Consider the following 15,589-nt stretch of genomic DNA (forward strand, 5'->3'; position numbering starts at 1 on the left):
CCGCTAACTCTCGCTCGAGACAACCCCGAGACCTGCCTTCCTACATTTATGGCTCCCCGAAGAAGTCCTTACGGCGACCCGTAAAACCCTCGTCAAGCGGAGCTATGCCGGAATACCGTCATGACCTATTACGGTCGACCGGTCCTCGGCTGAGCAGATTCCCTCACGCCTGGGCGTTGCTAGGACACTTTAAAGATTTCGTCTGCAGCATCTTCTCATATTGTTGGTGACATCGTGTCATATTTTTTTTGTTATATATTCTGAGAGGGTTTGTGATGACTGGTGAAAGCAGCCGGACCGGCAATGGGGCATTTTGTAGAAAACCATGTCACGAAACGTGCCATTCTGTCGGGCGAAGAAAAGCCCACAAAGCAAATATTATGAATCGTTATTGCCCTTCACGCAAGGAGGCTCGTGTTTGTCGACCGGGATCGATGAAAATATAATTCTTATTAGCGTTAACAATGGACAAAAACAGTATTCATACGATGTTTGGGTCAGTGGTGTTTGTATGGCTTGCCAGAGACGTGAATCTTTGCCTCGTGATAAATGGACAGAAATATGATATTTAGTGTAATGCGAGGTGCTTTTTTATTGCATCCACTTTTATGGTTTATATGCCGTGGTCAAGTTAAACGCCCGAGCAGCAATCGAATATACTGCAGCACAATATGTTTTCCGTAGAATTTCATCATACGAGTCGTTAATAACGCTCTGCTTTTTTTTGCAGTACAGTGGAAAATATATCGATTCCTTGAATCTGTACATATGCTTACAAATTTCAAAAAAATTTGACAACATGTTTGTCAGCTTTGATTGTTACCGAATAACTTCCACAAACGCTAGTTCTCGGTTCATTAAAAGTTTTGGCTTCACCACGAGCGGGTTCGGATGGATTGTTCAGACCACTTGTAAAAGTAAAAGTTTTAAACATATTTCAAAAGGTCGCCGCAAACGATGAAACGTGTTTGTAAACCACAACAGCAAGTGATGAAATAAACTATCGGTTGGTGTGGAGAAAAATGGCACCAAATACCCGGGCAGAAGGTTGTCTAGTCGATGTCTCACGGGAGACCGCAAAACTGAAGCAAAGCGACGGCTTCAAGGGCTGCTTTGTATCCAGACGGGCCTAATACGGTCTAAGGATGGACTTCAAGTTCAATCAACTTATGGGCTCCAGCATTCTGAGGCTGTTTTTCTTTCTCTGTAGTGCGTTTTTTCCCCGCAGCAATTACCACAATCTGTCGCTTGTGGTGTAGACTATACAAGTTGTTGAGAAAACGGTCCTTTATAGAAGGTTTGGACTTCTCAAGGAGTGTCGCTTTCGAGAAGTACTGCGTTCCGTTTTTATTAGTTCAGTTCCGTTCAGATATGTTCAATTCGTAAGATAATCAAAGATCACGTGAGTTTTCAGCTTACTGAACTAAGTGCATGCTTTATATTTCTCTTTTAATAACTCATTGCGATGAGATAATAATGTGAATCAAATAATATCAAAAAACGGCATTTAATTCTCTCTCATATCGTTCGAGTTTTACTACAACTGACATACCCAGTGAGTGACATCTTATCAATGCACGGGGCCATAATGTGCCAGATTTGTTCCACCACGGGATACGGTATCTGTCCATCGGCAATTTTCGACGAAACTTCGACGATAATTAATTGCATTTTGGCACGTATTTTTTATGAAGCGTGGAATTACGTTCAAAGTTTCACTGAAGTGTTTCGCGAGAGCTGAGCGAATGAGATTTGGAGCCCACCGTTGCCGATTTATGGCAAATAAAATGAAACTGTTATGCCGCGAAGTACATAATACTAAAATTTTTCGGTAAATGATGGACTTACTGAAGGTTTATAATAAATGCCTTGATGTCCACAGTAAAGTGATGTACCTGAAAAATCTTAATTTATGTTTCTGATGATGAAGTTCAATCTTAACACATTTCTTTGAGCTAAATACCTAATGAAAGCGCTATTTGATTGAAAGTCTCATTCAAAGTCGCTTTTGGCATGAATTTATATTAATGCTGCGGGCTATAGCTGGCATCGGTGTCTAATGAAAGCTTTAATAATCATTAAACTCGAGTAGGATGTCACCTCAGCGGAAGCTTCAAATGGCATCGCATTAGTTCCAACCGACTTTCCAGTGATTAAACTACCGCTCAACGTGTAATTGCCATTCCGGTCCTTTTGAATTCCGCAATAAATCGATGGCAACTCAACGAAGTAAGCACTAATCTGTCTTCGGGCGGCCGCGATTGATGCTGCTGTCTGTTATGTTCCGCCTATACCAATTCAATTTTCTACTCCACTCTTATCAAACCAACAGCGGAACCACTCGCCGGAAGTATTTCTCGCGTCCGAAGGAAGTGAGGCGCATTCCGGATGCTTTTAGCAAACTGTGGGAGTATTTTCTTCCGCGTGTCGTGTCGACTGCGTAGTGGGGTTAGTTAAGGATGAGATTCGCTACAGCGTCGATAGAAGAACTCACTTGCAGCATCGAAAAAAGGGGCCCATGTGTAGACCGTCTGGCATTCGGTAGCCGGCATGTCAATCGAATGTACTACCGTTGGATCCATGTTGGTACCGAGGCTCAAATAAGGCATCGCCAAAAGGCTTCGCTTTGTCGACCGGCGGGCGAAACCGCATCCCAATAGACTTTTGGCGTGGTTTGGCTTTTTGTGTGTAACCGTATTCCCAGGGCTGCGTGGCCTGAGACGCTCGTTATTGAATGAGACAGTCTATTTGTACGGAAAAAGAGAAGTCTCTTCCTTAAAAAGAGCAATAACCAGGGAAAACATTCGTTAAACCATCGTCTGCCAGACGTTCGAGAGACAACTAAAAAGCGTTTCTGGCTGACGCATGATTGCCTCTTGTATACGATGTTCCACGATGCTCAGCAAGAATTCTTTTCGGGTAGATGGAAATTATTTTGGAAGCTATAGTAAATATGAAAAATGATTCTGAAGCTTTTCGCCGCAACATCCTTCAAAGTTTGCCGACATAAACCGGCATTTTTGTTTCACTCTTCATGCGTTTAAAAGGCTGCACCCATACAAAAAAATCCACCAACGATCACGTAGTTGGCTTTCATATGGCGTACACTATTTACAAAAAAGTTTCGAAACTTGGTATCGGACTCAAACTTGGAATGAACGATATGAGTGCGGGTTCGAAGAAAAGATTTTAATTTCGCAGCAATTTAGCTACTTCTTGCTCCATTTCAACCGTTGAGTTTCGACGCCAGCCAAGCCCGTATGAACGATGCCCATGAAGCCAGCCATAAACTCAGCAAATTTGACGTTCAGATCCGCCCAACAATCAACCGGTAATACGAAGTACCGGGCGCCTCCATTGGCATAACTAACACCAGGCGTCTCCATCGAAAGACGAAGTACTAAGAATCACCATCAAATGTGATGGACTACGGTTCTTTGTCCACCTGGAAAAAATGCGAATGATACATCTCACTGACCTATGAATATGCAATAGTCATGTCTTGTTTGCCGTCACTGCAGGCTGACAATAATTCGGCTTATTGAGCAGTGAACGGACCAATACAAACGAAGGTGTTGTAAGAAAAAGAACAAGTAAACTCAATTAAGAAATGCATAGCTTTTTCGTTTCGGTTCTCATTTTTAACATGGTACCTTCATCAAGCATTTTGGTTCATCGAACGCTCGTTCAGCGTGAACCGAATCAGAATTGTTCAAACCTTGCTTCAGGATGATAATATCATCGAATCAACGGCCAGCCGTTGCTTAATCCTACTGGCCTACTCTGTTGTCGCATTTGTCGTTCAACATTGTCAGTCAGTTCAAACGTCAAATCGACAAGCGGTTGAAGCAACAGATCCAGGGCACGATCCGTCCAACAGCTGTTCTTCTCGAACGGGACGAGACGAGCGTAACGAAAACACATTTCGACAACTATCGACAGCAAACTGACAAACGTTCGTTCGAACTCATCCATATTCCATGGCCTGCCACGTCATGCTCTACACCCTTCCGAAAACAGGGTGCGGGTAGCGTGTGCATAGAGCATGCATAAATAATCAGCTTGTCGAACACTCGTAATCAAGTAAGAGCTTTATGTTATTGTACATCTTAGAACCGGATATTGCGTCAAACCGTACGCACTGCGGACGGCCGCAATCGCTTTCGGACGCACGTTCCGAATTAGATTCGCCACCGGTTCGCCACCATCTGCCATCCGAACCGGTAGCAGGATATCAAATCAAAGTTGGCACTGGTGTACAGGTGGAGCATCGAGCGAAACGAACGAGTTCGGTCGAGTGGCTTGGTTGGTTGCCAAATATTTCCTTTTTGCAGAACGACCAACTTTTCGGTCGCATCAAAAGTTGAATCACATTCCTGGAAGCTCCAGATAGTGAAATATTGTTTTCTTTTCCTCGCCAGAAACACACAGGACAAGATGCAGAAACCGGAATCCATCTTGCATTTGCGTTCACAAGTTTGTTGCACTTTGTTTGTTTTGTGTCTGCAGAAACAAATTATACATTGAGTTGCGAACAATTCACCGCATTTGAATTCATTCGAAATGCAATGAAAAGTCCGGTTCTGTTTTTTCCGTGACCCAAAGTACGAAAATGAATGTTTTCTGGGAGTGTTTCCCAGGGACAACCAGCGGGGTGGTAGGGTGTTGAGGCGAAGGCAATATTCATATTTATGCGTGGTAATATGCAGAAAATATGCATCAAACGTCAATCCCACTTACCGGCTCTCTCTCTCTCTCTCCCGCCGCAGGGCTCCCGTACGAGATCAGCCTCTACTGGCACCAGTATCCGTATGATTTGGGGCTACCGTTCTGCAAGATCCGTGCCCTGCTCTCGGAGGCGTCCACGTACGTGTCGGTCCTCACCATCGTCGCGTTCTCGATGGAGCGCTTCCTGGCCATCTGTCATCCGCTGCACCTCTACACGATGTCGGGCCTGCAGCGCCCTGTCCGGATCATCGCCGGGCTCTGGATCGTGAGTCTGCTGAGTGCGGTGCCTTTTGCCGTTTTCACCGACATCGATTACCTCGTTTACCCGCCGAGTAAGTTCCGGGTTCCACCCCAAACGCAGGACGTGTGCTCACATCACGCTTCCCTTTTTTACTCTCCCCCACAGCCAATAAGAAAATCCACGACTCAGCGTTCTGCGCCATGCTCAGCAATCCGGAGGGCTTTCCACTTTGGGAGCTGTCGACCTGTCTGTTTTTTGCCTTCCCGATGCTCATCATGGTGGTGCTGTACGCGCGCATGGGCATGCAGATCCGGTCCCGGACCCAGCGGACGGTAGAGCTCGGTAGGTGCCCGGCTAAATTTCGATAACCAACGGAAACTCCGGGTGTCGTCCATTAGTGTATGGTGCAGGATGAAAGTGACAGTATCCCGGTTTCTCTCTCTCTCTCTGTCTGTGTTCCAGGCGTTCGCAATGGATCGGTTAATGGACCGTCGAGGGTATCGCAGTCCCGGAAGGCCATCATCCGGATGCTCGGTAAGCAACAAGTGGTTCATCACTTTGGTGTGGCTGTTCCTAGGGGTGCTTACTTTTTGAAACTTTCCTCAAAGGTATCGGGAGGAACACCATTAAGCGATAGTACCTGATTATTTTAGAAAATAAAATTCTCACTCTCGTTCGGTCGTTAGCTAGTCAGCGGGAATTGTGCTTCCGTGGCCATTTCGTAGTGCAGTGTCAGGTGAAAACGAGACAAATACTAAAGATGGGATCAACCATGACCGTTCCCGTGAATGACAAACGAAATCAAAGCCCATGTTCAATCAGGAATTAATGGTCAGAGGTTGTCGGGAATTAATTGAAACTGTTAATGTTGCCTTGCTGCACCCCTTACAGATTTGAAGTTAGATTTTAAGTATTTTAGCTTTCCACAACATCATCTCGCGTGGCCAAGTCAAGATGTTTACCCTTCGTAAGGTTCATCTGACCGTGGGGTCTACCTGACCATAAAACAACAACTTTTGGCTTAAAAACAAGCTCTCAGAAACAGTCTGTGGCCGGTTGACACTCATTCACCGAGCGGGTCAAGTTTGGATAGTGTTTTTAGGCAATCAAAAGCCGCTTCCTGGTCCGAGTTTTGGCTCAACCAGCTGTTGTTTATGGTATCCATCCATTCCTGGAACGGAATCAGGCAAGCGTTAAGAATACCAAAGTCCGTGCAAGACATAAGTCTGTCGTACATAACAAGAGCGCGCGATGAGAGGCAGCCTAGAAGTCATCATTTAAGGTCGTTTGTCCTGATGTTTTCCTTCAAGTGTTGGTCATTTACTGAAGATGGTGAAAGCCATTCGGTTCATTTGAGCGAATGAGAATGAGATAGGAACCGATAACCCACGTCACATTAAGTTGTGTTAGAGTTTTAACAAGGGTTTTACAGTTTTAACAACAAGGGGGATATTAGCCCACACCGACATAGAGTCGGTGGCGAAGTAATAACGTTACTCTAGTACCCAAGGGAAATGATCCTAGTACAGGGAGTCTGAATTGGATGCGGAACATTCGAATGTTCCAATTGCTTTCACAACGCTAATTGGATTTTTATTTCTATTTCAACTGATGGTTCTTGTGTAGGGTTGAGAAATCGAACGAAAGACTAGCTCCATTCAAAAGTAGTGTCTATCGATTTTTACGTCGAGTTTTGTAGCAAGGGTTGATGTCCAGTCGCGCGGTTGTTGTGTAAAGGATTTCATCATTCAACAAATAGCTACACTAAATTCAATCAAATTTCGGGAGTAGAAATCTGTCCAGGACTGTGTTCCGCTGCACGCTGCACTAACGTTCGTTCCGACCTAATGCTTGAGAATTTTCACCATGAGCTTAAAATTTCATGTTCGACTAGCTGGCGGTAAGCTGGTTTGCTGTCCTCTTAAGATGTAAACAGCTCCCCGAGCAACGCATTTTCTCTCCAAAGTTGCCGTTCTGATGCCGTAAATTTCGTCCTCCTGTCTTACTTTCTTTCACAGCCGCGGTCGTGATAACGTTCTTTGTCTGCTGGGCACCGTTTCACGCGCAACGGTTGCTGTATCTTTACGCCCGTGACTGGCAGCACTTCAACATGGTCAACACGTGGCTCTTCTCCGTGGCCGGCTGCCTGTACTACGTGTCCTGGTAAGTAGAGGTCCTCGTTCCCCGGGCTGGAAGTTCTGAATCCTTGAACGCACAGCGACGCTGTGGCACCGAGTGACATTCTTAATTGCTTTCCCGTGCGGCCATGTGTTTACTCATCATTATATGGCACGGTCCATTGACTCTGAGCAGCAGCAGCAGGGTGAAGCTGTGCCCAACTGGCCAGCTTTTCTGAGCATCCAGTTCCATCGCACCAAACAGCTGATCGATGGCTTATTTATCTCTCTGTCGCTGCTCTCCTCGGACAAGATGGCGCTCCTTGTTACGCGTCAATGGTTAATTGTATTGGCGTATTTTTAGATGGAGAGAAATGATATTAATACGTGCCCTTGCGTAAGTTTGTGCCAAGCAAACACAACCGGTGACCCTTTTTCGGTTCCCGAACGCCCGAAGGAGGCAGTGACGAATGCTGTCAGTCGGAAACGAAAGCTTCTGGGTTCAGACAGACTTCAACCGATATCGGGGCACTTGACAGCCATGGTGGGGACTGCCAAGGGAGCATCGAAGCGCCTGTTTCAGTTGAGTTCACGTCGAGTGCTTTATTTTTGCAGAAAAAGGGTCGTACGCAGTGCTTGATTTGGTTGGGAAATTACTGTTCGAACCCTTTCGCGGGCGGGTTCGCTGCCTGCATAATGGCCGTCAGTCAGGAGCAATTACTAACGCCAGGATGTTTGACGTGTGGAAATGGGTCAATTCATGGGCTGTCATTGAACGTTATGGTGAAACGGGTTTGATGATTTCGTTTACGAAAAATTGAGCCGGTATGTTGCGATGAAAAGCCGTTTCATTTTTTTCTACAATTGGTACGTAGATTACATTTGGGCGCACTTCATTGGCGCTTCGATAAAGTTTAAGGTGTCATGAGTAAATGCTTTAATTTATTTTTCCTGTCAGCAACAGTAGGAAAACCATTAAATAGTTTAACAATAACGTCATGCTCAGCACATGATTCGATTACCATCCGTGTTCTGCTTTGCAACGAGAATCGCTTTGCACCAATTAAAGAGATTAATTTGTTCCGCCAAAACGCCACTGTTGCTGCCGCTGCCGGCAAAGTCAGTAAAAATTTCTTCATCTCATCGAGCTTGTTTAACGATCGTCTTTATCATCTTACATCCTCCTTCCTTTTTTGTGTAATCACATGGGAAAATCTCATTTCCGTTTCAATGGAAAAACTTTTTCTCACGTCTCGAAGTACCAAGCACTCCCGCTCCCCACGCAGCGAGTTGGGGACTGATTTCGCGGAACAATTATGCAGAAGGCAGTAAAACGGCGACATGACAGATAGGTTAGGAAAAGCTGGGCTCTGCCGAATGTACGCAGTGTGTACACCCCTCGAACGTTGAATGAGGAATGAAATTGTTAAAGGCGAAACATATCCAAAAGCGCACAGGGAAAATAAATACACCAGCTTATGGAGACAAATAGGAAACACACATTCCTCCCATAAAAACGTGTTTCGGTAAAAGTAGGGTATAGAGAATGTTTACTGAACAGGGAGCTTCAGGCCAGACAAAGGTATCATTTTCTCTAATCGGACCTCACTAAGCTAAGCTGGCAGTTTTATTTGACTTCGTATACAAGTTTCGGGTAACTGATAAGAAAACTGAATTTTTCATGCTTGGTTCCGAATAGAAGACTCTAAACTGTTGTTCTCCTTCAACTCTTGCTCGTGATGATCCCCGAGTAATTTGTGATCGCTTTACGGTGGCAAACAAAAGTTCCGACTGTGTTGGATTTGTCTTGCCCAGGATATTTGTGTCATCAAGTTCAGTGGGCCAGAATCGGAACGGCAGCAAAATCGGCGTACCATTACGGCGTGGGAAAGGAAAAGCACCGGATAGCGCCGGATCCTGGATGGGATTGGAAAACGGTAAACAACGTCGGTGAAGCCAGGGAGTCGTTTGGTGTGATGATGATTTGCAAAGATTGAACGACACGCCCCATGAAAGTCGTCAACACAGGCCGGTCACATGGAAAAAATGGGCTTCAGCACCATCTGTGCTCGAGCTGGGTACGGCTGCATTTTTGACTCTGCCCTGGAAACGAAGCTAGCGCAAAGTTAATATGAAAAGTTGTTATGTTTTGTGAGGACGAAAATTGCTTTATGCAAATTAGTCACTTCATCATGGATTTGGCCACGCACCTCGAGCAGATCACCCATCGTCAATCGTAGGCCGTTTATTTCAATCCGAGATTAATGTTTCGGTTGGGGAAAATATGGGGAAAATCGTCATCGAACTCAGCGGCACGGAACACTCACTTAGCGATAAATGATAATCTTCATCGTTGCTTTTTACGATTTGCTAACAACCAAAGCGAAGTGTTGCTCATTTTGCTCCTTGATTCACTGGAATCGGCTTGTAAAGTTTAATTTTCTTCCTAGAACTCGCTCTACTTAGCGCATGTCTGTGGCTTCTGGAGCCACAGACGCGATTCAGGTTAAAAGGATTCCGATTAATTTACAGTCCCCGTCAATGGGTCCGTTGCGAGACATAATCGCAAATTAGCGTATAAATCTGCCACTCACCGTTACGTGGAATCGAACCCTTCAATCCACCGGACGAATCGTTACGCGGCCGGACTTTGTAGGAAAACTTTTCTGGGAATGTGGCATTTGAATAGTTCTCGAATTCTTAGGGCTTTATTAAGGGGTTTCTTCATCACCTCATTTATAGGTGTTGGTTATGAGTTGACTTTACCCATTGCGTTTTCTTCTTTCTATCTCTTGCCCATAGAGGTGAATGGTGAGTAAAATAATAAGAGGAATAAATCCATCTCACAGTTTACAGCAATGATTTAGTTTAAAATTTTGAGGATAATTTTATTAAAATTATCATCATATGATGGATTTGTAGTATCATCTGGTGTTAATATCGTACTCGGGTATTAGTTCATTTGTTCCAGAATCTTTTGGAATGAAATCGCACAAACTTTTAATCCTAAAAACAGTGAGCGTTATAATTATTGGACCAGAAAGAAGCCACGATCTGTGAAGAAACCTCCCAGAATCGCCAGAGATCGCCAACAAAGACTAAGACAAAACAATTTATTTCAGTTCTTCAATAGTACCATAGTTGCAACGTCTGGGAATGAACATTTAAATTGTTTCTGAAGAATCTGCCTTAAATCGATTTGAATTGATAGCATGAAATACATGTTTTGGAACAGGCTAACCAAATCCTAACTCAGAATGTTTTCAAACTCGATAAACACGACGATAAGCTGGCATGCGAACATCTCGTACTCCAGCGATGCCTTTCGAGCCATGCAGAAATGGTCGTTCTTGGTCTGGGAGCGTTTCCTGAAAGAAGAAAATAACGATGGAGACTGTCAAATCGAGACAAAGCTTACAACAGCAGTTTCTTCTTTTAAGTTCTTTCGCGTTTTTGCTCTTTCCGTTCCCTTCATTCATGCTGCCAAGCATCAATCGCGCGATGGTGACCTGTGCCGGGGACCCGCGGATTCGGAACGACGATTGGTTGTGTAACAATTTACCGGCGCATTTTCCGCGACGTTTCTCGACATCTTTTCTCGAGATGGTACGGTTTTCTAAATTTCAAAGCGATGGAATATTTGTATTTTATCGTAAACTTGCTTGCCACCATTTTAGGTTTGGTTGTCGTTTTTCTGGGTCGCTTCAAGGTCCCTCAAAACCGGCTCTTATCACGCGACCCACCGGAAAAGTAATCCCACCAGGAGGGAACAATTTTCAAGGTTTTCTTTTCTGTTAACCCCACCGGACCGGGCGGGCTTCTGGTTTTCGTTTTGGCAGGGCCTTGAAAGCATCCATTTTGGGGACCTTCAATTCGTAGGTATAATAACGAAGTAACGCAGAGAGCTATCCCTTCTTTTAATAATCTTTCCGGTTCCGAAAATGTAAATTGAAAACAAAAAGGGGCTCCACTCCAGAGGGTAACCTAAAGCGTTGGGTTCACAATAGCCTAGCGCAGCACAGAGGCAAAAAATATATGTAAACGAGTTCCATCATCGAAAGATAAGCAAAAGCATCGAAAACAGGGTTGGGTGGCAACCCGCTTTTTTAAACAACGAGTTAAGAAATTCGGGACACGTTCCGCTGAGGTGCATTTCCGAATTTCAGAACTTCTGTCCGGGTCTGTGGTGTACCCGCTTTGCGGAAGTACCTTTTGGGTCATATTCACTTTGCGGAATTCCTGGTAGTCGTTAAGCAATTTAGAATTCACCCTGGATGGCCCCCACAAAAGAATGTAAACCACCAGCCAACGTGTCTCCAGCGTGTGTGAGGTGGAAGTTTTGCCTCTAAACGAAACCTGCTCCTGGTAACGTATGCCCGCCATAGTCACACACAATGTCACACGTAATCTGCCGTACGAAAAGATGGAAATTTTGTTTGTCTGCAAAAGTTTATGCAAACATGTGACGCGACAAAAGGACTAGCTCACCGCCCGAGGAAGGTTTACACGGGCATCAAACGAAAACCAGGCTCCCGGCACGAAAGGTTCAGGCTGGCTTCACGACCACAGAACGTGCGAAAGTCACATACTTTTATGTGAATTCCATCTCTCAGTCTTCAGCCCATCATCATTTTTTTTATTCAATCCCCACAGAATGGCATAATTTTTTGCTCCACTTTTTCGGCTGGTTACGTGATTCTAACTTTGCCGTTTTTGGTGTAAAATGTAGCTTAATACAAACCTGTGCAAGAAGGTCTTATCTAAACGGTATTATTCTTCGAAGGAGCCTTCGCAGAGTGAAAACCTTCCGTGAATCCGGGTGATCCGGGCCGAGCCCTTCAGATGCAATCATTAATCCTCAGAAGTTGGCAGAAATTGCTACCTTGCTTAGGCTAGGCATCCTATATTTGCCAAATAAATTGGTTATGAAATTGCTATTAATTTTCAGTGGCAAGTGGTAAAGCATTGACACCGTTAGTGTCTATGGTTTACGGGAAGAAATTCCGGTCGGCAAAGTTCTCTGTAAAAAATGAAGGCCATTGCATATTTCTACCGTAATCCTAAAGCCTGAATCTCGGTTGACCTCATCTCAGTCGAGCTGCAGTTCAAGATGGCAATAATATCAAGCGTTTTTCTCTCCGTTATTCCCTGGACCATCATACCCTGGTTGGCCAGGTTTGTTTAAATTCATGTTCGATTATCATTGTTTCAGAAACATGGAGGTCTCTGTGGACGGTCCGTTCTCTTGCCCTTCCTCTTGATTTGATTGGTAGATTCTGAGTAAAGGATGAGTAAATTGCAGTTTCGGTTATCGGGTCAGGCTTCGATATCAGTGGATGGAATAAGAATTAATGCACTTACCGATCGTACGATTGTCTGCTTGATTGGCAACGATTGTTTCAATCAAATAATGTCACAGTTTGTTCACCTGCTTCTAATCAGCCTTCTGCAAAATTATCTTCCTCTCGTTTGGAAAATTGGCTCCAAACTCCAGATACTTCATCGCGGGGGACGACGGGGGTCGTCTCGTACTTTTCGTATTATTTTTACCATTGTAGGTCCTTAAACTTTAGGTAAAGAACCGCTAGCACTGCATAGGTTGCCAGTGTCTTTAATGTCCACGGAGGCGATGAAGAAGCTAAGGATAGGATTCTCGATAACTAATGGCGATTGCTCACCGCAAGAGTGCCGTAATATGGTAATTTTTATGACATCTCAGCATACACGTGTGACATCACCGAAGGCAAATGGAAGAAATAAAACGAATAGCCACCGATCCTAACACATCATTGCCCTCAGCCACACGAAGTCCGCTCCGCAATATCCTCCGCAGTATTGAAACAGATATGGAAATTGAGGAGCAACCCTCAATTGCACCCGCCCACGGCAGGACAGCAGTAAACAGATTTATAGGTTTCGTTTTATGTTGTGCGCACCACCATTGAACCATTTGAAGATGCCGAATCCTGCGGCCGTGTTGCTTCACATTTTACAGCTTCATTCGTTCTATCTTTCTCCTTTCTCATCGAATGCCCTTTACCAATCGCCATCGGCCAACCAGCACCATCAATCCGATCCTGTACAACGTGATGTCCCACCGGTACCGAGTGGCGTTCCGGGAAACGCTCTGCGGCCGACGGCGTGGCTTCGGGGCTGGATTCGCCCGCGACCAGTCGAGCTTCCGGGAAACGACCATCGACGTCGGGGGCAACGGAAGCTTCGGTGGCTACGACCATTCCCGGCCGGTAAGTGTACGAACCAAGTGGGTCGTTTCGAGCCAGGTGAGTTGATGCAGACGCTGCTTGAGACGTTCTTGAAGTACGAAATAAGAAACTGGCTAATAAAAGGTCGACTCAGGCTCGGATGTAGGAGCCCTTCGGGGTTCCGGGTATGGCGATATCAGAAGCTCGTGTTACTAGAGCAGCACGTGGCATTAACACTGACCCTATCAAATGTCCTATTTCCCACCTTATTGTCTACGGGGCACGTAGACGCTATCCTGCGATCACAACATTCTCCGACATTATTACCATGGCCAACGATTAACAGGCCGGATTAGGGTCTGAACAATGACGTCTGATCACTGGGAGTAAGTTCAACTGATAGACAGGAAGGCCCATAATAGACATTAGCACCGATCCCATCATTTGGGTGCACTAAATAATGTACTCGGTTAATCATACGGCCGTAGTTCGGACTCATTACTTTAGGGAAGAGTACCCTAAGCACCCATTTGGAACGCTAAATTGAAGGCCAAATTTGTGATGGACGATGGCTTTCAATTAAAAATATATCCCATTCACTCTTCTTGTTGAGCTCTTGTTTCGCAAAAGTGTCCTTCAAAAGCTAAAGTGTCCTTCAGCTTAAGGCTAAAGTGTCCTTCAAATTATGTCCACTAAACAGAGAGGACAGCCCTGCAACAGCTTATGTTAATTACTGAAACTTCAGACCCACTATAAGGATTCATTTCATTCGGGATTTGAAAAATGACATTAAATTGGGTTCCATACTTTTGATTGCGCGTTTCGAGGAAAATACAGGAAATAAAACGCCGTCCCTTTGATAAGCAAAATTTGAATAATGTCTTCAGTACATTTGCTCGTTGTACCCCGCTTCTGGGTGCCGGAAGCCAGCCTAATGCTTCCGTTTTGTCGCAAACGAGTGTCCCCACGTCCGACACGCACAGTCAATCATTTGCCATCCGCGAGCCCGGCAACCCACCAACTACTGGCGAGCATTATCCCATCTGATTTCCCTCGAGGGTCCCTCGTTTTTTTCTTTTGCTTTTGTGCGTAAAATCATATTATCGCATCACCATGGTGACCCTAATTGAGGATTTCACTTCGCTGTCGCCTTCTGGTTCTGTACCCGTCCGCGAGACTGAAAATTATTCCTTCGCTCCACGGCGTGGCTGTTTTGTCCTCCAACCCCGCGAAGCCAGCTCTTTCGCCTTTTTCCGCGAATCCCTCAACACGTTGGATCGAGGGTTTTGTTCGAGCTCAATCCCGACATCGGATTGACGCTTATAGCCTCCGCGACCGCGACCGGTGGGCGCGATGTGGTTAATCTCAGATCCCTGGGCCACAAACCGCGAACCGCGAAGTTTCCGGGAGTGTTCCATCGCACAAAACCGCTATAAAATACCAGTTTTTGTGGTTGATTTATGGGCCTGCTGGATACCGTGCTGGGTCCGTGCGATAAAGCAGGAAAAACAAGGTGCTAACAGGCATTTCAAACGGAAAACGATGTCATCGATTGAAGATTTGGCGTACGGGATGACAATTGATGGATAATTGGAAAGATTTGAGCGTGTCGGACATTTTTTATGATACGATTCCGTTTTCACGGTAGCATCGGTGGCAAACAAATCTTTAGCGTCTGGTTTTTCCTTTCTGTGGCAAAGGGAAGCATTATTGAAATTGAATCTGAGCCGAGAATCTGCAATACTGGTTCTAGCCATTACACTGCGGAGTAGAAAAAGGAAACGATCACGTTGGATTTAGACGAACTATGATGTAGGAAAATAAAATTATTAAACCAAACCTTTTTAGATGAAACTATTAGTTTCTTCCTGGCAGAGGCCAATATTGCTAACTCAAACTTATCCATCATTCGGCCTTGCTTCCGAAGACCTTGTTCTTATTTTGATACCTATCGCTTCTGACAGCAGCTCTCGAATCGATTCTGATTTTGGCTGACTACCATAAAAGTGTAATCCACATCTCATCGTTATCTGGTTCTATTTCTGGGGTGTCTATTTTTTCGCACCCTACAGTTCTGACGGGCGTATGGTACGTACGACCGGGGTCGGTCGTGATGCTACGAATTCTTGGTGGTTTGCTTTTGGCACTTCCGATTGCGATTTTCCTCCCATTACTTTACGCGCTTGATGGAATAAAATATCTTCAGCAGTCGAGCAGCCGGCACAGCTGGGATCGTCGGAAAATCCTAAAAATCATCTTCGGAAGCAGACCCCCGGTCCGTAATCAAGTAACGTGGATTT

General features: G+C 45.0%; 1 protein-coding gene across 1 annotated transcript in view; it reads left to right on the forward strand.

Annotated features, from left to right (window-relative positions):
- LOC131212862 (neuropeptides capa receptor) overlaps positions 1-15,589 on the forward strand; it is a 22,343-nt gene that overhangs the window by 4,827 nt on the left and 1,927 nt on the right. Inside the window, exons 3-8 of the mRNA XM_058206916.1 lie at positions 4,770-5,060; positions 5,135-5,311; positions 5,432-5,503; positions 6,988-7,132; positions 13,148-13,371; positions 13,636-13,646. Of these exons, the coding sequence (XP_058062899.1) occupies positions 4,770-5,060; positions 5,135-5,311; positions 5,432-5,503; positions 6,988-7,132; positions 13,148-13,371; positions 13,636-13,646 (920 nt within the window). The remainder of the gene's footprint in view (positions 1-4,769; positions 5,061-5,134; positions 5,312-5,431; positions 5,504-6,987; positions 7,133-13,147; positions 13,372-13,635; positions 13,647-15,589) is intronic.

This window comes from Anopheles bellator, chromosome 2, assembly GCF_943735745.2.
Source record: "Anopheles bellator chromosome 2, idAnoBellAS_SP24_06.2, whole genome shotgun sequence".
NCBI lineage: Eukaryota > Metazoa > Arthropoda > Insecta > Diptera > Culicidae > Anopheles > Anopheles bellator.